The sequence below is a fragment of the Desmodus rotundus genome, chromosome 13 (genome assembly GCF_022682495.2).
Source record: "Desmodus rotundus isolate HL8 chromosome 13, HLdesRot8A.1, whole genome shotgun sequence".
Lineage (NCBI taxonomy): Eukaryota > Metazoa > Chordata > Mammalia > Chiroptera > Phyllostomidae > Desmodus > Desmodus rotundus.
The window spans coordinates 365661-389928 of record NC_071399.1 but is presented as its reverse complement, the minus strand read 5'-3'; the positions used below and the strand labels follow the sequence as shown (position 1 = coordinate 389928).

Sequence of the window (24268 nt, the reverse complement as noted above, 5' to 3'; positions counted from 1 at the left end):
ACGAGCCCCATGCGTGGGGGGAGGGAGGGGTGAGGAAGGGCCTGCGGGCTTGCCGAGGGCCAGCCGCCCGCCTCGCTGCGCTCAGCTGGGTGGCCGGGTGCAGAGAGAGGTGGGCACGGCTTAAAGTGCAAGTCACGGGCGGGGAGGACAAAGTGCTACAGTGGGGGGACCGGGAAGCGGCTCTGCGTGGCCGAGCCCTGCCCGGAGCAGCAGGTGGAAGACCAGGGCCTGCTTTTACCTTGAGTGACAGGGAGGACTCGGAGTTCGGGGCCAAGTGGATACGTTTAGAGGCTCTGCCTGGGAAGCCGTGATTTGATTCCGCAAACGGAAGCCTTTTGTTCCGTCCTTCCTGTAGTTCCCTGTCCGACCAGAGCCACCATCTGTCGGAGCCACAGCTGGGCAGGGCGACCTCTTCCCTGTCCCCGTCCGAAACAGGCAGGAAACAGACTCCGGACGTGGGGGTGCTGCCTGGTGCAAGGGGGTCCCGGAGAAACACAGGTGGGCTGCATCTCCTCCCCGTTCAGACTCAGACAGACACACCACTCACACTCACGCTTCTTAAACTTTCTACGACATCGCAGCTGTCATCCGAGACAGGCAGGCTTTCTGTTGTTTTGCGTTTGGAAGGGTACCCTGAAAAGTCAACTGGTGGAGCCGTTTGAGACTATATACACACATCTCTAAAAAACCACACGCAGCCGATGAATGGTGGAACTGAAGGACGGACCGTGGGCAGGGTCTGAAGTCACGGGACCCACAGCGACCCCTCCCCGGAGTCAGGACGGCGTTGGCGGTCCGCACGCCGGCCACCGAAGTGCGGGCTTTCCCCACGACCCCGCCTCGCTCCGTCGTCCCTCACTCGTGGGGAGGGACGATTCACTTACGTTTTGATGGTGCTGGACGTTCCCCAGGGGTCAGGCCTGGGCCCCTGAGTTACAGAGAAGCAGGTGGTGGGGAGCTTGGTGGCTGGACGATGACTTCTCCTTACCCATGAACTTGGCCGACGGAACCTAGTGATGGGTCAGCTGGGTTCGGGGGGAACAGCCCCAGGCTGGGGTGGAGGGGGGGTCACCCCTGCCCTTCGAGCTCAGTGCCTGCCGCGTGGGGGGGTCTAATGCTCTAGGGAGTGGGAGATGCACCCGTTGTAGTCGTTTGTTACTCTGTTACTCTCGCCTCGAATTATCTCAGTTTATAAAAAATAGAAATCACAAAAGGTGAGCTGGGTCCCACCTCCAGAGGCGTGTCCCGCTCTCCTGAGAGCGGAGTGGCCAGCCTGCCCCCGGCTGGCTGTGAGTCAGACAACCGGTGAGTAAAAAAGACGTCCTTCGGCGGCAGGCGTGGCAGGCTCTGGAGACCAGCAGCACCCAGAACAGATGGCGGGGCGGGCAGATGTGAGAGAGTGGGGGAGGGGAGAGCCACCTGCACAAGCGTGGGTGGGGAGGGCCGAGAGGAGGGCGGGGGACAGCGCCATGGCCCTAGAGCCGGGTCTGTGCCTCGGGGATGTAGATCTCGATGCTGTCCGCATGCTCCCCGGCCGAGTTCTGGCGGAAGGAGGCTGCCCGCTTGGCGGCCAGCAGGCGTCTGCGGGCCTCCTGCCGCTGCCTGTCGGGCAGGTCCAGGGACTTCTCTCTCGTGACCGGAAGTCTCCCTTTGGGGGGCTTCTTTGGTATTGGCGGGGGCGCCTTCCGTTCCTCCTGAAAGGCATCACAAGTAGCACATGGTTTGGGGGTGTCTGGCAAGGTCGCCCAGGCCAGGAACTGGGTAGCCTCAGGTGGGGGGGGGGGCGGCATTTGGCACAGCATTCGCAGATGAAGTGAGTTCTGCACATTCAGAGTTCCGTCTCCTCGGTCTTATATCTACTTGGACGTTGCCCTCTGAGGCCCACTCGCGTGGGCGCACACCCACCCTTCCCAGTTCTCCAGTGCCCGGTGTTCCAGAAGGTGCCACCGGACACCCTGCCATGGGCCACCACCTGTGGACCAGACACTGGTTCTAAGGGGTTCGTGACAACCATCCTTCGTGGGGGTCCCAGGAACCACCGAGCTTTCGTTCACACTCACGCCCCCTCACTGGGGGTGGCCACGGGTCACCTGGGGGCTCCAATGTGCGTTCCTGGCTTATGGCCAACCCACACCCTGCGCTGCCCCCTGGGGAGGGCTGGCCAGTCTGCGCCTCTGCCCCTGGGCACCCAGCCCCGCCCCGCCCAGGCCGGCAGGGCCCCCTTCTGGGGACAGGAGGTGGGGACCCTAGTGGGCTCTGCGGTAATGGGCTGGGTGTGCGTCCTCAGCTGAGGGCTATGCTCCACTGCCCCCAAGTCTGCCCGGTTGGTTTTCTTCCTCCTTCTATTCTGACAATGTCTGTCGGAAACCCAGGCGAAGGTTACTCACGACTTCTCTAAAAGGTGTTAGGAAGCCATTGTCTCTGTTGCTAACGCACAGCTCTCTGGGAGCCCTGCTAAAGGTGATACCCTGAGGGGAGCAAGAAAAGCACAGGGTTCAAATCTCATGGGAAATTTCAGCCCATTTTAAGGGCCAGCGCTGATGGATGACAGGAGGTTTCCGTAGTCAGACTGCGGGTAAAGTCAAAGGGTCTTGCCTTCCACGGCAGACACCCAGCCAGAAAGTCTGTCTGAGCAGGAGCCAGGAGGCGGCCCAGGGACTGTGGGAACCTCAGAATGACCCAGGGAGTCTGCGGAGAATGACTCGGAGGACGGATCCTGCCGAGCAACGAGACTGCGTGTGGCCTTTGGGTAGCGCCTTCCTCAAATCGCTTGCGTCCCAGAGACATGGCAGGAAAGACTGTTACCCACGACTTGAATTGCGCCCCAGTCTATACGCGCACACGTGTACAAACACATGTTCACATGTGTGCATGCACACACACACACATGAACATGTGCTCACGCTACGCTGCCTGGGAGGGGGCAGCCTGCAGAGCCCTGTGAGGGGGGGCAGCCCGCGGGGCACGGTTACCTTCCTGTCGGGAGACTCCACCATCTTCCAGTCGTCGAGCTTCAGCTGGTGCAGCTCGTCGAACTTCATGCTGACGTCCTCGACCGAGAGCTGCAGCATGTCCCAGTAGCCAGCCAGGTCCTGGGAGGTGGGTCTGGGCATGGCGCTGGGGTCCTGCCGGCACACAGCGGGATGGGAGGTAAGAGACTGGCCACGGTGGGGGCGGGGCGGGGCGCCTTTCCAGGATCGGGTCGGGCAGGAGCCGAGGTCCGATTCCTATAAATATTCCCGAGAGCCCGCAGGGTTCATAGCAGTTTACACAAGTATCTGCTGACAGTTTAAAACAGGAAAAGGCCACATGCTCTGAGATTCCAACTGTGTGACATCCAGGAAAAGGCGAGACTGTGGGGCGGTGACAGATCAGGGGTTGTCATGGGGTTGGGGGGAGGGATGGACAGGGGAGCCCAGAGGATTTGAGGGCCGTCAATCTGCTGTGTGAGATGCTATCATGATGGACACACGTCACTGTGCATTTGTCCAAACCCACAGGATGCACAGCACCCAGAGGGACCCTGCCGTCCCCTGTGGGCTCTGGGGGATGCTGACGTGTCAGTGCAGGTTCATCCCGTCTGGTAAGGGTGCTGATGGTGGGGAGCCTGCGCGTGGTGGGGGCAGGGGGTGTGAGAAATCTCTGCACCTCCCCTCAGTTTAGCTGTGAGCCTAAAACCGCCCTAGAAAACAAAGTCCGTTAGAAACAGACTTGCCCCGTGCGTGTTCGTGGTTTCATTCTGAAAGCGCTCCCTTAGGGCCTGGGCACGGGGGCACATAGGAAAGCTTTCCCACGCTCGGCACTTTCTAGCAGCCCCGGCCCGTGGTTTGGTCAGACAGGTGCAGTGCAGGCGGTAGGCCAGCTCTGCCCCTCAGCTCGACGCTGACGGCCACGACACCCGTGTGGGGAGAGGACCGGTGGCTCCTGAAGGCACAAGATGATCTCTCGGGCTGCTGCCCGGTGCTCAGAGGGGACAGGTGATGCTGCAGAGCCACAGGCCAGCAGCCCGTGGGCTAAGTGTGGCCCGTGGTCCTGTCTCGTCCTCTACGCACGGCCTGAGGGATGCCGTTCCAGTCGGCTGTCTCATTGGCCGCCTGGCCCCCCCATGCACACTGCTGGCTGAGTGCCACGGCTCCCGGTCACCTCGAGGGCCCCAAGGCCACAGCTGCTTCGCTGCAGTGCCTGGCCTACCCGCAGGCGCGTGGGTTTGCAGCCTGGGCTGAAGGGCTCGGGCGAGAGGCTCCGTGGTGTGGTGAGGGCCCCTCTCACTGAACAGGAATTTCTCATAGGCAAATATTTATCTGAATTGGCTCGCAATGTGCGACTTTCGACTTACTCATAAGTCGCTCACACTGGGCACAACAGGGGCTCCGTGGGTTTGGCTTCAGCTTCCCCTAACCTGTGCTTGGTCGGCCGGGGCGGCGGGGACAGGCACAGTGCAGACGCAGTGCAAGCCCAGGCGGGGCCCCTCCCGGCCTGGGGCCGGTGGGTTCTGGGTCTGGGGGTCTCTTCCTGGTGCACAGACTGCGTTCCCCACTGTCCATCCCCTGCGGCAGGAGGGGGAGGGAGCTCTGTGGGGTGCCTTACCCCATCTCTGGGCTCCACCCACATGACCTGGTGACGCCCCAAGGGCCCCCTCCTGACTCCATGTCCGGATTCCAGCACGTGAATCTGGAGACACAGACGTTCAGTCTCCAGCAGCCTGGCTTCACATCCACGCGGAAAGGATAGCTGGTGGGCGCCATCCCCTTCTGCGCAGGGCAGCCAAGCACAGGTGACCGGCGTTCCTGTGTCTGAGGCTGTTCCCGAGCCAAGCCACCAGAGGGCGCTCGCGGCCCATCACAGCCGGCTCCAAAGCCGGCTTCCCCCGCCCGTTAGTCATATCTGCGCCCTTCCCGTCACTGCGGTCCCGGAAGGTCACAGACGTGGGCAGGCTGCATCCCAGCCTGAGCCTTGGGGCAGCTGGCAGTGTGCTCCTCTGGAAGACGCCCCAGGCGCAAGGAAGGTCCGTTTTGTTTTTTGTTTTTTGTCAGTTTCGGTGTGACCTCACCGTTGGCAGCTGGCAAATCCCAGAGGTGGACGGCTGGGCGCGGGTGGTAGCTGCGTCCAAGCGCATGTCCCCCGCAGGCAGACGTCTGTCACTCCGCGGGGAAGACAAGACCGTTGTCCCCAGGGCTCCCTGGAGCAGAGGCGGCGCTGTGTCATGTAGCCAGGCACTGCCAGGACCGGGGAGGTGGCACATCTGCCCAACGGGGCGTCTGGGTTCCCTGGGCGTTGTGGGTGCTGGCCGCGGCCCTGCCCCGGGCACAGCCAGGCAGCGCAAGCGTCCTCGTTCAGCCCTCGGGACCCTGGCAGAGGCCCTGCAGGAGGGACCCAGGTCTGTCCTTGTGCCTGCCGCGTGCTGAGGGCTGGGAGGCCTGCCCGGCTACCACGGTCCAGCTGCCCACTCAGAGTGAGGCCCAGCAGGTCTGCATGCGGTTCAAGCTCCTGCCACGACCCGTGGGGGTGCTGCGCCACGGCCCCAGAGGCACACATGTGGCCCCCATGCTCCTGGGCAGACGCTTCCCAGGGTTGCTGCTCAGCTGTGATGAGCACCCGCGCCTTCCGGTGAAGAGCGTGTGCTCCGTTCAGGGCGCCCTAACTCTCAGGCGGGTGGGGGCGTTTTTGTAGGGTCATTGATCTGACTTAACACTGGTTACCCACCTACAGCGCCAGGCCGCCAGCAAGGTGGCCACAGAGGCCGTGGCTGTGTGGCTGGAAGAGCCGGCTGCTGCCGGCAGTTTGAGCATACCCCCCTCACCCAAGATCCCCAACAGTTGTTTCTGGGTGTTTTGGGGGGTCTAATCCTCGACAAACACCAACAGGAAGGGAAGCTGCCACAGCAGATGTTCTGAAACCAGAAGGGTTTTTAAAGGTCGACGTGAGGTGTAATCTGACCTGTGTCCCAGGCACCGAAAGCTCCAGGAGGGGTAATGGTTAAGTGCGACATCAGCCGCTCTGAGAGAACAGGGACAATGCCTAACAACGTCCCTCCGCTCCAGGGAGACGGGGCACAGGTCGACCCCTTCAGAGATGACAACCTCGGGGACACGCCCGGGGGACGTGAGGGTGTCACCTTCCTCCAGTGGCCCTTTCCTGTCCGGGAATTCCAAGCTCCGCTTCCCCCTTTGAAACACTGATGGTGACTTCACGTCCGGAGCCGGGAGCTGGTAACGGGTCAGATTTCAGCTGCACTCGCGCGGGGCACGTTGGGAAGTGTCCAGAAGGCACACTTTCGCAGGGTCCTGGTGGGAAGGGACGAGCTGCCGACTCCGAGGTGCTGGGCTTCCCCAGATGTGTAAGAACACCTGGTAAATTTGCTGCCTCTTTGCAAATGAAAGGCCCAGAGCCAACCCCGATCGAATCACAGAGCAGGCTGCCTCCAAGGCCCCGCAGGGAGCCGTTCGCATTTTAGTGGCAATGTTCGGGCTAGAGGAGGTTGACGTGTGGGTCCTACGTAAGTGCCGTCTAGTTGTTTCCCCAAATACCAGTCAGTGCTCACTCTCTCCAGTCAGATAAGGAAATGTACAGAGACACATGTACTCACCCAGATACGTGCCCGTAAGCAAGCACAGGTAAACGTAAATATGTATATGTGTATATAGATATACCGTTTTTCCTTCCTGCTGATCTCCAGGGAAATCAGAGCCAAGTTCAAGGCCAACTGTATTAACTGATCTAGTCCAATGGTATACTGTCGGGACCAGTCTGTGTGGTTTTGGAGACTGCAGCCCCAGGGAGCAAGCCCTGAAGGGGGCTAGTAAGTCTCCCCAGAGAACCAAGTAAAAATGCAGGTGGCAGGCACGACCCGACACCAACACCAAAGGTTCCTGTGGGAATCAGGCCTAATAAATACATTGTATCCTTTGAAGCTTGCTCTGCCCTGGTGATATTAACCAGATGTTCAAGTTCAAAGCATAAGGAGTAAACTTGTTATCTCATGAAACACGTCTTAAAGACCCTCTGGCCTCAGCATGACTACTAGATGCTGACCTATGACAGATCTGTTTCTTTGATTGCTACCTATAGACAATGCCTGTTTTTGTATGACTATGACCTTTTAGACATTGATTGATGAGCTATGCATGTATGCTGTGTGCACCTACACACACCATTCCCAATGAAAGCAATTTGGGAGAAGGGCTTGGGGTGCTCCCCACTGGAGGGAATCACCACCCCTTTCCTGCCAGTGCAGCAAGACTGTGTCCTGGACGACTTACTCTCATCCACGGCGTACAGAATTCTGCGGGCGGAGCTCCTCCCACAGAATACACATTGCACTGCTGACTGTCAACTAGGAAGCCCCGATTACTCCTAAAATCTCTGCACATGTGTTCTTTGTACATTTTCATTCAAGCCACGTCACATCGTTGTCTTCACGTGTGACGTTCGCTGTGACCGTTTACTTTAGTCAGTTCCGGGCAGCCAGTCCGGGTGCAAGCGCTCCAGCGGAGGCACTCAGGCGCCTATCTCCTGCAGGCCCCACCCCCAGGCCCCACCCCTCCAGGCCCCACCCCTCCAGGCCCCGCCCCCTCCTCCACCAACACCCTGTCCCGCCGCCGGGGCCTCAGTTGCTCTGACCCATCCAAAGCTGGGCGTATCCTGTCCTCATGTGACTATCTGCAAACAGGCATCTTTTTTTTGAAGCTTTTTATTTTATTTATTTTTAGAGAGGAGAAGGGAGGGAGAAAGAGAGAGAGGGAAACATCAGTGTGTGGTTGCCTCTCCTGCGCTCCCTACTGGGGACCTGGCTTGCAACCCAGGCATGTGCCCTGACTGGGAATCGAACCGGCGACCCTTGGATTCGCGGGCAGGTGCTCAACGCACTGAGCCACAGCAGCCAGGGCCTGGCAGGCATCTTTAAGGAACAAGGCAGCAGAGAGTGTGTCAGGAGTGAGTGCAGAGCCTGGTACAGGCCAGGGCAGCCAGGGCTCACTTACCATGTTCTGTTGGCACAGCCAGTAAAACTGCTGGAACTTCTGCGACATCAGAAGCTGGGCACTGCCCACTGCGCTCCGGATTTTACCGAGAACTGTTCGGAAGAAACAAAGAAGTAGGTGGGGAGGCTGTCAAGGAAAAAGAAAAGCAAGAGCACTGCATGGGGTTGGGGGGTACGACACAGAGATGGACACCCCGAATTTACTGCCCACAAAACAAGTGCTTTCCAGTCCCCAGTTCAGGAAGGATTTCGGAGACGAGTCCACAGCCCCCGTCAGGACACAGTCCCTCAGTGTGGGGGAACCTTTGCTAGGAAGACGGTCTCTATAGCAGGGGGTCCTCCTTTGGGGCAGACGGCTTTTGTGTTGGTGGTGGGAGGGGCTGGAAGGCAGGGGCGGGCGCGGAGGAGACACGGGGCATCTCTCACCGTGTGTCCCCACCACCCGTGAGTCAGCTCCGTGAGATCTAGAAAACCATCCTCGTATCTGTTATTTCCGCTGATACGACTGGATGACGTTCGGCTGCTACGGGCAAGGACGTCCCAGGGAAGCGGTGTGAGGTCTTGTAGGCGGGGACTCGGACGTGAGGCAGGTCGCACGTGAGGCCCTGACGCAGGGGCCACGCTGGCTCTCGTGTTTCCCCACGCCGCCCACCCACCGCCCACAACCTCCTGGGGTCCGCCATGTCGCCCGCTACCACAGTGTGTCCACACCACCGGGGCTCCCGGGGCGCTCAGCAGACACAGGTGCACTGTGGCTCAGCAAACCCACGGGCGGCATAAGAGTCCCATGATTCCAAGTAATCAGATGGGACTTTTGGGGAAAGTGAACAATGATGGACCAACCAGAACAGCTTAAAGGAGGGTAGGTGAGGCCACTTGGGTTTTAACTGGCAAATACAATGCTTGGTGCATGACAGGTAGGGGACAGCCCCCACTGCCACCTCCCAGCGCCCCGCCGTCCCCATGCGTCCCCTGCTGCTCACACATCAGACCCCTGGCCAGCTGTGAGCACCCTCAGCATCTTAGGAACTGCAGCTTTGGTTGATCCCAATCCGCGGGATCCTCAAAAACACTCCGGAGCCTGGTAGACAGGTCTCCTGCCACCGTGCCCTGGCCCCTCCTCCGTGGAAGGTCTCATTTGTCCCAGCCACCATTCGAAACTATTCCACAGTGTCTGCAGGCATCCGTCTCCTTGGGAGCCACCAGGGGATCATCCCGCCTGCCCGACTTCGCCTTCTCCAGTGCTCTCAGAACACGGGCACTGCTGACCACTCCAGACCCTCTAAGGCTCAGCGGGTCTCTCAGGCGGTGGCCGGATGGAGATGGGAAGGGCTGGGGGTGCCCGTCGTAAGAGCAGAGAGCCCATCACCGCCGACGTGCTGTTCACGTACTTACGGATTTACGTGCTTCAAGACGGAACATTGATGGACTTGAGGTTTCATCCGGAGAGGACGGCGATTAGATCTCAGACACCTGAAGCAGAGCCTGAGTGGGCGGGGCCTAGTCAGGAGGCAGACTGTGACTCAGTGGGTCCTAAGACTGGGCCTGTCCACTGGCTCCCAGGCTGCCCACTGGCCCGCGGGGCCACCGACCCTCGAAGTCCAAGAGACTGTCCACCAGGGCGGAAATGGGGGTCCTGAGAATAAAACTCAGTCCTGCTCCCTTCCCTCCATTTCCCCAAACACTAGAGATCCGAACAGGGCGTCTGCAAACCACTTATTTGTGGGGCTCGTTCGACGTGCACTGGAGGCTGACACCCCACAGCCAAGCACTTGGCTCTGTCCCTTGTCCTGGTCCCGCGCTGGGGAGAGGGGGTCAGATGGGGCGCAGGGGCCTTGACACGTATGCAGGGAGAGGTTCTGGTGGCCCAGATGTGAGCCTGCTGCTGGGAGGCGCCCAGACCCCTGGACGGCTGTGAGAGGACCTCGGGCAGAGCAGCGGGTGCCCACCACCGTCAGGCGAGCGAGGGTCTGGCCGGCCACGTCCCCTGCTGTTAAAAGCGGCTTTCCCCCCTTGAGGGGAACTACGGGCGGTTTATCTGTCTTCTCTTACATGTCTGTCTTGAGTCTAGACCGCTGCTCTCCAGGGCTGTATATGAAAATCACACACATGTAGAAAATTCAAAAGGTACATGTGAGAGGCGCCTCGATGCCTAGCACTCAGAATCCACCACGTGAGTCCCTCTCAGCCTGTCCCAGCCCATCCCCTGTCCCCGTGGGCACAGCCAGGATGTCATCGCCATCCCTGACAGTAAATTCATCCCCTGACATCATGTGAAGCTAGATCGCTTCCAAGATACTAAGTTTAAAAATAAACTTTGAGCCCTGGCTGGGTGGCTCAGTTGGTTGGAGCGTCGTCCCATGCACCAAAAGGGTTTCCGGTTTGATTCCTGGTCAGGGCACATACCGTGGTTGTGGCTTTGATTCCTGGATGGGGTGTGTACAGGAGACAACCGATTCATGTTTCTCCCTCTCCTCTCTAACACCAATAAACGTATCCTTGGGTGAGGATTGAAAAAAAAATGTAACTTTCAATAAAAGCAAGTGAACTGTGTGATGCTTTGGCAGGCGTTCCGGCGTAGAAAAGGAACCCACAGCGGGGCTGTCACACACCTTGCTCCCTGGGCCCTTGTGTCCTCTCCAGTCCACTTACTCCCAGGGGGCTCACTCCCCCAAGCCATCCGCCACCTCCCTGCTGGGCAGTCGACAGGGAAGGGGTGCAGAGCCCCAAGGCGGGATGGGGTGCAGGGAGGGGGCTGCTTGGGTGGGGGTCGGGTGCACAGACAGGAAGGTGGGCCGCAGCGCTGGTCAGGGGTGGCGCTGCGCTGTCCTTGGTCCCCATCTTAACCCCCAGCTGGACAGGTTCTGCAGCATCCGTCTCCCCACTGCCGAGCGCAGCGATTAGCGTTGGTCTGAAACCCCGGATCTCCCCCGGGAGCCCCTGCAACTTGCGTGGCTGGCGCAGACATTCAGAGAGACGGCGCTCAGTCAAGGTGCCACTCCAGGGACACGTAGAAGCAACAAACCACTGCACTTCTTCCTGCCTCCAGTGGTAACTGAACACCCGGTTTGCTGTCTCTGAAAGTTTCCGTCCCTCCAACTCACATGCCTCCTAAACTGGGATTCAACACAAGTATCGACATAAAGCGCTTCCGTTCATCATCTTCAGCACAACAGGGCAGACAGGCCGCATCTCGGCGCGGATTTGCTGGGGTGCAGCCGCTCACACAGGGTGCGGCAATCATCGCTGGGGAGAGGATGACCTCGAAGAGGGTGAGGGCTGCTGAGGGCGGATGGCTCTGCCGCTCGGCGAGGGGGACGGTTCCCGATACCCGCCATGCAGATGCTTCCCGTACTTGCCAGGGACTGGAAGTGCAGATGCAATCTGGATGAGCTTTCTTGCTCTTCTGGCCCTTTCTCCAGCTCCCACAAGCCCCAGTCCCCCCCGAGTGTGCCGTGACGTTTCAGGACAGCGCTCGCACTGCTCCTTCCTTTCAGATTGTGAAGCGGATTTCTGTCGTGTTTGTGGATGGTTTGAAATGGGCGTCTGAACCCTGGTGACCAGATCTCCCTTCATGTCTCTCACGCATGGGTGGTGCGACACGTGTCCCCTCCAGGCAGAGCTTGGTCCCGGGGCAGGCAGCCGCCGGGGTGCCCACGGCGTTGGGCCTGCTCACAGCCATTGCCAGAGCCCCCGACTCTTCTGTTAGCTCCACCGCTCTGGGACACTGGGCAAACGCAGACACGGGCCATGTCCCGCTGGCCCTGCCCTGCCCCACACTGGGAACGGGCCATGTGTCACTTAGAGCCACATGTCCTCATTCTCCTCTGGGGCAATGGCACAGCCTGTGAGCTGGCCCTGGCCCACCCCAGCTCATGGCTGGGAGGGAGGCGGCCTGACTCTGTGTGAACAGGGCCAGTGAGACTGGGGCCCCTCGCTCTCTCCCCTCAAGGAAGCTGCCACAAAAGCCCCCAACTGTCCCCGTCTGTGGCTCACGCACCTGACCGGGTGATCTTTAGACTGTCACTATTCGGGGCAGAGGTGTTTCGGGGCAAGAGAACGTCCCAGACCTCTGGAAAGTCCCCGTCACGGAGCTCCTCGCGTGAGTGTGTCTCCATGGACTAAAAATACGGTCGCTGACGCTGTGGAACAATTTCTCCTAGTTCAGAAAACATCCTGTTTCGGGCGGCTCCACTTCGTGCCGTTTGCCTGTTTGGTTCAACATAATTAACACGGAAATGCCAGAAATGCCAGCACGGCGGTGCAGGGAGGGCTCACAGCCCCTCCGGGGCCCGCGGGGCCTCTGCTTCACCTCGACCGGCATCCATTCGGACCCCAAACGGTTTCACTGCCACAGAGGACTGACCGCCTCTAGACCAGTTCAAGTGGTTCAGTGAACTGTGTTTATAAAATTACAGTTTGGGAAATATTATCCCCTGTGATGCGAATTTCAACATTCAGAGCTGAGAGTTTTGGTTTAACGAGCCGCTTAATTTAACCTGTCCTTTCCAGAAGCGCCTTCACCCATAACCCTGTATCTGCTCTTAAAATTAGGACAAGATCAAAGGTTATCTTGTCTTTTAAACACTGCTAGGGAAATACCTAAGCGTGATGGCGTGGTGCTAGCTTTACGTGCAAAGCCTGCAGGAGGGACACGTGACACACGTGCTGTCATATTTGTTCATGAGAAGACAGAGACAGCCGGGCAACTGCAGACACAGAGAAGCTCCCCACAGGCGTCGAGTGGCGGTCTCCCCGCCCTTCCCACCGGACCCGGTCTCACGTAGCTGTCAGATGGCAGTGGGGACGACGCCCAGAGGAGACAGAAAGCTCCGCAGGTGTCCACATGCCCCAGCGCTCAGCGCGCCCGGCCCCCACCGAGGCTCCGCTTTCACGCACCTGCCCCGCCCCTCCTAACTCCCCGTGGCCAGCGGGGACCTGTGCCACACCGTCCAGGCACTGTTGGTGGACAATAAATCCATCAAGAAGTGGGATGGCTTCATTCAAGCATCCTAGGCCCTCGAATGACAGCAGAGGGCAGAGCTTCAGGGACACACAGGCCACCCTGTCCTTTGGGAACCGCGTGTCCCCAGGGTTGGTCCCATCGGCCAGTGCCTGGCCTCCTTCCCACAGGCAGGGGAAGGCCCACATCTCCGTGACGTCCTCTCAGAGAGCAGGGGACCCGGGCCCCGCCCCCATCTGTTCTCCCCTGGGGCTCCCTTCGGGGTCCAGCACTGAGCCGTCTCCACCACGGGGTCTTGTCGGAACCTTCATGTGGCCAGCCCCTCTCGCACGTCTGCCATGTTCCGGCACTTTCTGCAGCCATCTTGTTACACTCAGCTTCCCCCACTCCCCGCGAACAGCTCTGCCCCGGAAGCTCGTGAAGGTACGTGTGGCCCTTGTGTTGCCAGACAGACAGGGTGAGGGGCGACGCGCCCTCTTCCTCCACACCCGGGGCGCCTGGAGCTTTCAGGGTGAAATGGTGGTGAGGCCACATTTCACAGGCGGGTCCCGGGGTGGGACCTGCCAACGGCACCTCCGTGGAGTGTCTTTCACCTCTGCCTCCTCACAGGCAGTGCCCGGAGGAGCCGCAGGACGGCAGGTGTGCCCCACGGGCAGACCCGCAGGTGGCCTCGCGTGGGAGCACTCACGGATGCGCGCCTACAGAGGACCGTTTTATTTCAGTTTCCTGTGAACGCAGGTGATTATTTCTTGTATTTTATCTTTGTGACAAAGATCATCAATCCCGTTACAATTAAATAATCCCGCCAAGTTGAAGCACACACCAACACGTGAGAAAACACGGCAGGGAGATGAGTGATTTCGAAACATCAGGACGTGAGCCCCTAACAGATGATGCGCGTGGGCCAGTGGAGCAGAGCTCCCTCATCCTGGCCCACGTGCTCACGTGGCGCGGCCACCTGGGGGGACAGCGCTTCCCCCAGGGTCATGTCAAGGGTCAGCTCAGGCCTACAAGTGTGGGGCCGGTCACTGGGAGCGGAGCCCACAAGGGCCGCCCCAGGCTCTCTGCTCGGGCCGACTCCAGGGGGCACACAAGTGAACACCAGCACAGCGGTGACGGCTCCTGGGGCCTCAGAGCCCACCCTGTGCTCCCCGGGGCATCACTGGTCATCGCCTCGTGGGGGTCATCGCTTCCCTGTCTGGGGTTCCGACGCGCTCCGCTGCGGCAGCCACCGAGAGGCGCGAGGCCAGGCTGGGTCCCCAAAGACGCCAGCTATGCTTTTGAGCTGCAGCCATCTCCAGAGACGAGCGTGGATGAAGGAATTCATGGGAAAGGACAAGGCCACACAGACAGCACGACCGGCCAGGGGAAGACCTTCAGAAATGCCTCCGGGAAGGCGCATTTCCTTAAGGACCCTGGCTGTAAGCAGACAGCAGGTGCGCACAGACTGCACCCGCAGTTCACAAAGGGGCCGCTTGGGGCACTGTGGGGAGACCGGGGCTGGCGGAGCAGGGGCGCTGTCTGCACAGAGGCCTGGTACACCGGTGGGCACTGTCCACCCCTGGGCGGGAGTCACACGGAAGTCCCCTCATCCCGAGGCTGGACAACGAATGGCTGACCACTGACTGTCGGCTTGTCTCCTCACCGCCCACTGTTGTTTGGCATAAAGCCAAACACGAGACAGCAGAGATGCTAGAAAACGGAGGAATTGCTCCCAACCAAGCTGCTGCTGGACTCAAGAGCTGGCACATGGCCTCCGAGACCAAGGACGGGACCAGGAACGCTGCCTACCCGACCCGATGGGACCACGGGTCCTGCGCGTGCCAGCCGCCGCTCTCTGCCCGTCTACCTGCAGTGCTGCTGAGACTAGCGGGCCGCACCTGCTGGGTCTGCACCCGCACCAGGAACCCCGCGCGCACTGGCACCGCGGAGACACCTGCGGCTGTGTGAGCCCCGCCCCGCTCTTACTTTCCTCCGCCAAGTCGTTGTCCTCCGCCTCCCGCTCCATCTCCTTGCACCAGCCTTCCATTCTCTGCGTCTCCGTGTGCAGCAGCTTCAGGAACCAGGAGCCGTCCCTGCGGCAGGGCGACACCCGCCCGCCGTCCCCCGTGTCCACAGTCGGCTCCAGCCAGGGCTCAGGCGCCGGCAGAGTCGCCGTGTCCGCCGGCGTCCGGTAGTCCTCCCGGTAGCTGAAGAGGCCCTGCGTACGCACCGTCCGCACGGCGCCGTACTGCGTCGGGGTGCTGGGCTCCGAGTGCCGCTGGAAGGACGAGCCGAACTGCAGGCCCTTGTCCTCTGTGGGGACGTGTCCTGGGAAGCCCTCCAGTTCCAGGTCTGCCTGCACACCCGCCGTCACGCTGTTGGAGCGCTTGAACCGCCCGCGCCTGCGCAGGAGGGAAGGAGACAGGGAAGCCTTGCTGAGAGGTGCACCCCCAAACCGTGCCTCGCCGACCACGCACCCACGCCCCGAGTCCGCCCACTCGAGAGCAAGCTCAGTACGCTGCCCGGTCACTAGCGTCTGGTGTTTCCTCTGCGGGAGAGCCACGGGCTTTGCAAATGCTTAACCACGCACGTCTGCCCAAGTCTTGGTGTTGAGCCCAGTCCCCGAGGATGCGCTTTTCCCGGCGGCGCTGGGGCCCTCTGGGCAGGAGGCTGCACCGCACGCCCTGAAGGGCTGCTCTCGCATGATGGTGCCTGCAGCCTGCTGAGCCTCGGCCACTTCACATCCCATTTCAGGGTGCGAGGGTCTTCTCCTCTCCCACCTAAACCACTAAGCATCTTCCCACCAAGTCCGTTCTGCACAACCAGAAGAGTGGACTTGGACTTCACTGGGGAGTCACTGGCTCAGAGCCCCTTAACGAGCGGGGTGGCCGGCACGGAGCCCAGACGCAGGCGGGCGAGGGCTGGGTGCATCTGCACATCCAGCGGGCCCATCCGTGCGCCCCGGCTCCCAGCCCCGGCCGCCCACCACCAGAGAAGGGATACGCGAGCTGGGGGCAAAGGGCCTGGGCACATGCAGCTGGCGGGAGCAGGAAGCTCAGGTTGGTGGTCCCTGGGGAGCAGAGGACCTTGGCTCTAAGAGCTCTGCTGGGGACCCGCGCCATTAGCTGTGGTCTGAATTCTCTGCCGTCAGAGCCTTCATAGGTTGGACCCTGAAACCCTGCACTGTGAGCCACGCTCCCTGGACCTGAGCGACCAGAAGGGACCGGAGGTCCAGAGGCGAGGAAGACTAAAACAGGTCTTCACAAAACTTACCAGGCACACCACTGTGAATGTAACGCGGAGCAGCGCCCCTGCTCTTGTCAGAGAAGCAACACCCGGCCGAGGGCGTCCCCGTGTGCGGCGGCCGGAGGCTGTGCGTTTACGGGAGCGAGCACAGCACGGCCAGGTCGCCCACCCCTCAGCCCGTGTTGCTGTGTTTTCTTTTTCCTTTGCCCTCGCTCGGGGAGAAAGCAGGTGTCTGCTGCCCCTCAGCCTATTTTCCCCTTCAGGTGAGGGGCGAGACCCTGGCTGCCAGCCTCTCTGTTTCCTGAGGCTGCATTGCTTCACAAAGCGTCACTCCCCTCCTCGGCCAGAACAGGCCCCGGGCGGGTGTTAACTCGCCCCCCAGTGCAGGACTGGGGGGGCATAAACACAGGGTCCGGCAGAAGTAAGGCCTGCTTGAGTGTGGCCGGCAGGGCAACAATACGGGTGCAGTAACTTACAGCTTTACTTTGAACATTTCACCTAAAGTGTCACACCCTGTGCTCAAGTGTGAGACTGTTGTTACAGAATCACACGCTTGTGATTTTCTGGTAAAAGGTTTTGTAATAAGAGAGGGGCGTTATTTGTGTCGGACCCTGTACATGACTGTTTCCAAAAACAATCACTGAGGGTCAGCCTGAGCTGGACCTGGTGGCCAGGCTGCAACCAACTGCTCCTGCCGGGAAACACCGCGCAGGGCATGGGGCACAGGGGCATGGGGTGGGGGGGGAGTTACCGCTTCTCGTCCTCCACCTGCACGCCGACGGAGTGGTACTCCCGCAGGCCTCGGCTCTCCGTGTCGGAATCGGTAGCGGTTTCCACCTGGTTCAACACAGAACATCTCATTTTAGGGCTGAGACACGGAGCCCGGACACGGGACTGTCTTCGTGTGCGTGTTCATTTGCTGTGATTAACTGCGTGCCTATTCGGCTAGCGCAGAGACGCCCTGGCCCCGGGACATCACACAGAGAGGGAGGCAGCTCTCTTGGCGACCGTGCTGCGCTGTTCCTCTGCATTTCACACGGCCGCTCGCACTTCGGGGTTTGATCACAGGCGTGCAGGTAAAACTGCTCGGTGCAGCTTGGGCACAAAAAGGCTTTGTCGGCGCAGGACTGCGGGACTTACAAGCTCCCATCACGCCCTACAGCGGAGAAAGTAAGTACAGCGCGGACCAGATGGCACGGGCGACAAGGACGCGATTTAATAGGATTACATGGTCCTCCTCTGCACCCACACACAGACACACAGGGGGGATGTCAGGCGGGCGCAGGGAGCATGGAGGCAGGCGTCCGTATGTCCGGCACGTGGCTGTGTCCCGTTGCTGGAGGGTGGTGCCCGGCTGGGGGACGCAGACCCGGGCAGAGACTGTGCATCCGCACAGAACCCTCCCTGCGGCCGCACTCGCCCGAGCGGCTCCCCGTTGGGACACTGTCTTCCGTGAGTGTCGAGGGAAAAGGTGCGGTTGTCGGCTGAGGTCGAAATCCATGATGGCCCAAGGCCATGCCGCAGCCCTCGGGGGCAGACGCCCTCGTGGCCCATACAAGTGGGGACACCAAGGGCTGGTGTTCATATTGTGCCAACCATGCACTGGGCGCTGTGCAAACAGCACAGCAAGCATGAAGTCCACTCGATGCCCCGCTGTGGTTCCTCCCACAGTGACCAGAGGAGGGATCAGAGACAGCAAGGAACTGGCCTGGGGAGCACAGCTTGTCTGGGGTGGGGCCAGGACTCCCACCTGGACCTCTCTGGCCACGGAGACCAGAGCTGTGGAGGAGGGCCTGGTGCACCCCACTTCTGCTGGCATAACTCTGAAAACAGGCACGGAAGTCATGCCTTGTGTGCAGCGCTTCCTGACAGCCAGGAGAGAAGGACGCCCCGGAGGGAAAACCCTCGTCTGGCTGTTAGTCCCTGTTCCTCTTTTTAGTTCTGGGTGGACCGTGGCTTTACAGAATTTTATTTCTTCCCCGTGCGGGGTGTGATGATTGCTGTCCACATCACTTCACACAGGGGACCGTGGTGAAGTCCCAGTGGTTCAGGGTGGCGCCCAGGTCGGCGTGAGCGGAGCTGCTGCGGCTGCACTGCACGTGGCTCCCGCTTATGCAAAGCGCCCAACTGAGTCCCCAGCTGCCGCGGAGGGGTGGCCGGGCCACTGCTGGCTTCCTGCCACCACGCTGCCGCGGCAGGAACACGCCTTCGCGTGTGCGCAGCTTCCCGAGCACGTCCTCGCCCTGGGCCGCTGCTCACAGGCCTGCCGCTCTGCGGTTTGGGTGCGTGTCATCCTGTTGGATGGACTCATGACACGGGCGGGGTCAGCCCGCGTGCCAGCCTTTAGAGAGGTGGCAGTGGTGGGGATGGCACTGATTTTTCTCTTGAGGGCTCAGAACACCTGCCTCGCTTATTCCGCAGTTAGGGTCCTCATCTCCAGAGATGGCCAAGAATTTGGACCAATGGGAGAGGCTTCTACCGTAGGGTTATTCAGGAGGGGCAGCCGGGGGGTGGGCCAGGGTGCAGAGTGACGCAGAGGAGCATGGGGTGAGCAGTGGTCCGGGCACCAGCCTGGGCTCGTGGTGCGATGCGGGCCGAGCCCCGACATCACACAGGACAGACGTGTCCACGGATGCTCACACATGCCGAGCAAACACAACCAAAACGCAACAAATGGGTTTTCCTCCTTTCGCTGTCTTCCCGGTTTCTCTCCAATAGTGCCATTGTCTTCACAGTGGATGAGGAACATGCAGCCTTTGGAGCCAGTTAAATTCAGCAACTACTGCCCGTGGAAATCGGGGAAGTGGTTACGTATGGTCAAGACCGTTCTTCCTGATCTCAAAAACGAGGGGACCTCGACCTCCACGCTGGAGTGAGTGAAGCCCCCTGTGGGAAGCCACGGGGTAGGCCCTGTGTGCCCTGGCCCCGTCGAGTGCGTAGCTGGGGTCTGTGGGAAGTCAGGCCTGACGAGCCGCCATCTGAGCCCCAGGTTTCCACGTGACCCAAGAGGGGCCCTGTGGCTGCAGCACAGGTGCTCCGAGCCCAATGCAGCTCACGCTCCACCTTCACAAGCTGGGTCTCAGCCAGGCAGGTGTGAGACGGAGGCACTGTCTGCCCCTCAGGGACCTGATCTGTGTCCCAGCCCTGTGGCAGTGAGAGGCTCACAGCTCCGCCCACATGCTCTGACGCCCGTGGGGGAGTTTCGGCTGCGGCTGGATTCTCAGGTAAACCAACATTCTGGAAGTGAGCAATGACACAGCTTTCCTAGGCCGCCACCACCCATCCCCACCCCCTGCGGAGAGCACAGAGTGTGGCCACTCCTGTTGTGACGACAGGGACTGAGACACATGGCCTTGAAGGGCTCCTGGACGTCAGACCCAACATTCCCCCCACACACACACACGTGTGCACACAAAGTAACAGCTCTGCAGAAACAAACCACACATGACAAAACCCAGCAGAAGGAAAGCAGTTCACGTCATGACGGGCAGGGGGTTGGGAGGACTACTGGCTCTGGCCGCTACTTGTTAGAAAGGGCCCAGCAGCCACCACCCGTGGACCCGGAGCGGGAGGAGGGCCCCTTGGTGCACGGGCACCCAGGGCGTCAGGCCCCGCACCCCGAAGGGGCTACGAGCAGCGGTGAGAGCTGCAGCGGTGCGACGGGAGCTGACTGACATGATGCATGCTGATGCCGCTGCCCCAGCCCCTGCTCAGCTGTGCCTTGCGGGGGGAGGGGTCTGTGGCAACGGGAGGAGAGGAGCTCGCCCACCCAACTGGGCAGAGCACGTCCAATGCCAGCTGACCTTCTCTACCAGCTGCAGGACAGCATGCCACCCCAGGGACAGGCACACAGGACCCTGCACTGCCCTCCTTCCACTTCTGGTCCTCGGGCTGCGGGATTCCACCCACCTGGCTCCCATCGCGGCCTGGACGCCTGTGGCCATGTGCCTGGAGGTGAGTTACTTACCCCTGAGCCTCAGTTTCTCCATCACAACGCCTGGTATGTGGGGTTATGGTGAGGAGTGGGCATGTGGGGGCCGGGCACAGCTGCGTGTCACTGCCTGCTGGCTGCTCACTGCTGCCATTGGGACGTCTACTTGGGGCTGATGGTGCTGACCTACCCCCCTTCTCGGCCCCACGGCAGCCTTTCGGTGCCTATGCTGCCTCTCTCTCCGGCTCTCTGCCCTTTGCTCTCTGAGTGGCTCCTACACCCCGTGCTCCTCACCCTGGGCTCTCTGCTTGTCCTGACGTGACAGTGTTTGCTCTTGGCCGTGTGACTCGCTTGAATCCACCACTGCTGGTCACACGCTCATAGGGGACTGCGAAGGCCATTCCAGTCCGCTACACCTGTGCACTCTCGTCAGCACACTACTGCCTTCACCGATCCCTCAGCGTCCACTTGCACACCCAACATCGACCGAGCACCTGCTGCATGCCAGGCACTGCGCTGGGGCTGGCCGTCCAGGGACACGCAGTCTGGGGGCACAGTGTCCACGTCGGCTTTGGGGGAGAGCGGACGTGTGAACTGTGTGTGAGCGGAGGAGCAGGGCGGTGGGCTCCTGGCGAGGAGAGGCATCGGGTTCTGGGTGACGTGGGGGCGGGGCAGTGGCTGGGTGATCTGACGCCATGGGTTTCTGAAACCTGTGCCTGCGATGTTCAGATAAAACAGGAGCTCCATGTTCGGAATCTAACACCGCCCTTCTTGGTGGGCAGTGGACAGTGGGAGACAGTCGGGAGGGTGGCCAGTGGGAAGAGCCAGGGTGCAGGCGTGCCCAGGGATGGGACACCACCTGGTTAATTTGGGGACCTCATGAGTCTTCTCTCGAGACGTGACTTGGAATGGGCAGGGCCCCTGGCTGCCCCACCGGCTGTGCCGTGGCTGCGGGAAGTGACTGGACTGGGTGAGCCCGTCCATCCTCATGAATGGGGCTGATGACACATGTTGGGGGGGCAGGGTCCCCTGCATGAACTAGGCTCCCAGCACAGTGCCTGGCATCTAGCGTCTGGACAGAGGGGACAGGAGCGGCTGTGTGGGGCCCAGAGAAGGGGCAGAGAGATAAAAGTCACGCGGGCAGGCGTGAGCGCTGGTACTTACATCTGACCTTGGGTAGGGCGGGCGCTCTGGGAACTCAGAGTCCTAAACAAAACAATGAACCACAGTGTGGGGCCCGGCTCGCAGCACCGGGCAGCTCGCTCCCCGTCCCCAGATGCCAGTGCGTCCCTGGCTCCCTGGGGCCACAGCTCTGCGCCCTCCTCCTCCCCAGTGGCAGTGAGGCCCCTACTGTAAAAATCTCTGCTGGACACAGGCTGATTGGGGAGTGAGGGGGACCCTGTCTGCCTGCAAAAGGCTCGATGCCATCGCCGCTCCCCATGGCTCAGCTGTGGTAGGGGACAGTCCCTGAGAGAGGTCAGGGTGGTTTCATCGAGATGAGCCTCCCACACACCCCGTAGGATGCACAGCAGGGTGGAGGGAGCTGCCAGGTCTGGTGTCCAGGGCAGGTATTGGGCCCTTGGTGGTCTGAAACCAGGGATGCGGCGCTTGTGACCATGATGGAAGCCCCAGAGCATCCTGGGTCCACACAGAGGCATCCTGGGTGACCTGTGCGTGAGTGGCTGTGAGCACCGGCCTGGGCGGGAGCCAGTGACGGCATGTCCTCTCTGCCTGTGTGTCCTCAGAGCTCCCTCCACCCATGGAGCTATGGGGCCGGAAAAACGGAAAGGTTTTGAAAAATCACTTCAACAAAAAATTTCTCCTTGAGCATCAGAATAACCTAATTCCTTGAGCTCTAAGCAGCCCATGGTCCCTAGACAATGCCCTGGGTGGGGGAGGGGAGCCAGGGGAGGAGGCCTCTGGACATCAGGGCAGGCAAGGGAGTCGCCCTGCACTGGCAGGACGCCCTCGGGACAGGGACAGGGAAGGGGATGCCCTCCCGCATCTCCGCCACAAACCAGGCGCCGGCCCAGCCATGTCTGCATGGATGCTACTCACGTTCCCGCGGCAGAGGGAGGCTACCTGGATCCCAATGGAGGTGTGCCGGCTCCGGAGGAAGTCCTCAGCCTTGTCGCTGGCCCGCCCCAGGCCATCAGCAGCGTGGCGCTGGGCAGCGGCCGTCTCCAGGGCCAAGTTCATGGCCTTGTTGCTGTCCAGACTGTCCGTGGAGTTGTAGAGGCCCCGACCGTCCTGGGGCCACGGGGACACCCTCTGGGCGCGGCTGTCCTGGTAGGCGTCCTGCGTGGACTCCGTGCTGCTCTGCGCCGTGACCGAGATCAGGGGTTTGGAGGTGGTCCGAGGGGGCACGGGTGGCGGCGTCTTCTTGTAGTTCGTGTACGAGACAGCTGCAAGAGACACGCCAGTGTCACGTCAAAAAAAACACGCTCCCCCGCTCCCCCTGCCCCCGCGTGGAGGTCAGTGGGCGGCGCCTGTGGCCCAGTGTGGGGCCTGAGGACAGTATGGCCAGAGGGGGCTCGCTGTGTGCTCAGAGACAGCGAAAACTTGTAAATACGCCGAGAAAGCCAGCAGCGGCCACAGCATTAAGTGGCTTCTGAGTCAGAAGAAGGTGACCACACTGTCATTTTCACGCAGCTCACAGCCTCACAGGGAAACAATCATTTTATAACATCATTGAAAAGCAGGATATACTAGACTATTCCCGTACCAGGACAGAATCTGTTGGTGAAGAAGATTAGAGGTGCCCAAACCGGTCACCACGGTCATCACCGTGGGACGATGTGACTGGCTGTTTTCTCTCCACTCCTCTGTGTGGCCCAGAAATGCTTCATAAGTAGGCGTTTTTATGATGGAGAAAATATGTGCCTTAAGAGACTGCTTGTTCCCACTGGGTACGAAGGTGGAGTCCACCGAGGAGGGGCACGAGGGCCCCCAACCCATCCTGCCAGCTTGTCTGTGCCTTCACGCCCACCGGCAGCCACACTCCCCTAACCCCGCCCACCAGCAGCCACGCTTTCCCCTAACCCCGGCCCACGAACATCAGCACACACTGGCTGTGCAGTGAATCCGCCAGAGGAACAGATACATTCGGAGATGAGATATTAAAAATCTCTTAGAAGCTCCCCAGATTCACTTGAACTGCTTGCCCGGCTCAGGTTGTTTCCTGCTTTTACCGCGAGGAGGCTCCACCCCAGAACTCTGGGTTGGCAGGAATCGGTGTCCCAGCACGGCTGGTTATTTCCTGCTTCTGGAAAGGGAGAAAGTGCTCCTGGGGGATCCCTGGGCCCTGGGCTCAGCGCAGAGCAGACGCGCGTGGTTGGACCCATGTGCGCACCCGCCAGCCTGTCCTGAGACTGACGGACTGACAGACGAATGGACGGGCGGAGCAGGCATCCCCCGTGGACTCTTGGGGGCTGACAGTCTGCGTCCTGCCACCGCCCCGGGATCGTCCATCATGCCGCCTTCAGTCCGGGGGGACTGGCCCTGCTCCCAGGCCTCCGATCTTTCCCTAACCCGCGAGTGCATGTTCCTAAGGAACATTCAGACGAGCTTTGGCAAACAGACAGAGTGAGTCTGTCAGTCGGGACGACCTGAGCTCATGGTGTGAAAACGACACTGGAAGACGAGACGGGCACAGTGGCTACACTTTGAAACAGATGCAGAGGCCTGGACGGTAGAAACAGGGAGGAGGACGCACGGGCCACTAACTCCGCCCCAGAGAGCAGCTGGAGCCGTCTGCTGTTAAAAACACTTTCTCCCCTGATATGATTCAGCCTCAACAGGGAAATGGCTGGGCGCGGCCTGGATTCGTGGCCTTATTCCAGAGAGTCAGAGAAGCAGGGGTGGCTTTCCTCCGTCTCGGCCGAGCAGTGGTGGTGGTCATCTCCATCCTGTTCAGCAGGCCATCTGGCCACCTGGACAGAAGGGGCGAGGAGGTGGCTGCAGAGCTGGGACACTGCAGAAGGGGCCTAGCCGGAGGCAGACCTGTGAGCTTGGTGTGAAGGGCGACAATTCTTGAATGAACGCGAGGAGTATCCCTATTCCTACAGGATCTTCTTGGAAACCGCTCACTTGGACCAGCGCCCTCCGCACCCACCACGGTGTTATTTTTGACATGGTCGACTCCCCACTGCCCCAGAGGCCGCTCCCT

At 60.6% G+C, this 24268-nt stretch overlaps 1 protein-coding gene across 1 annotated transcript in view; it reads right to left on the bottom strand.

The window, feature by feature from the left end:
- Positions 1-1414: 1414 nt before the first annotated feature.
- The window catches only part of DLGAP2 (DLG associated protein 2), a 171623-nt gene continuing 148769 nt past the window's right edge, over positions 1415-24268 (bottom strand). Inside the window, exons 9-15 of the mRNA XM_024578712.3 lie at positions 22183-22505; positions 21265-21306; positions 16921-17006; positions 14910-15325; positions 7980-8071; positions 2973-3125; positions 1415-1694 (exon numbers count right to left, since the gene is read on the bottom strand). Of these exons, the coding sequence (XP_024434480.2) occupies positions 1476-1694; positions 2973-3125; positions 7980-8071; positions 14910-15325; positions 16921-17006; positions 21265-21306; positions 22183-22505 (1331 nt within the window). The 3' untranslated portion in view covers positions 1415-1475. The remainder of the gene's footprint in view (positions 1695-2972; positions 3126-7979; positions 8072-14909; positions 15326-16920; positions 17007-21264; positions 21307-22182; positions 22506-24268) is intronic.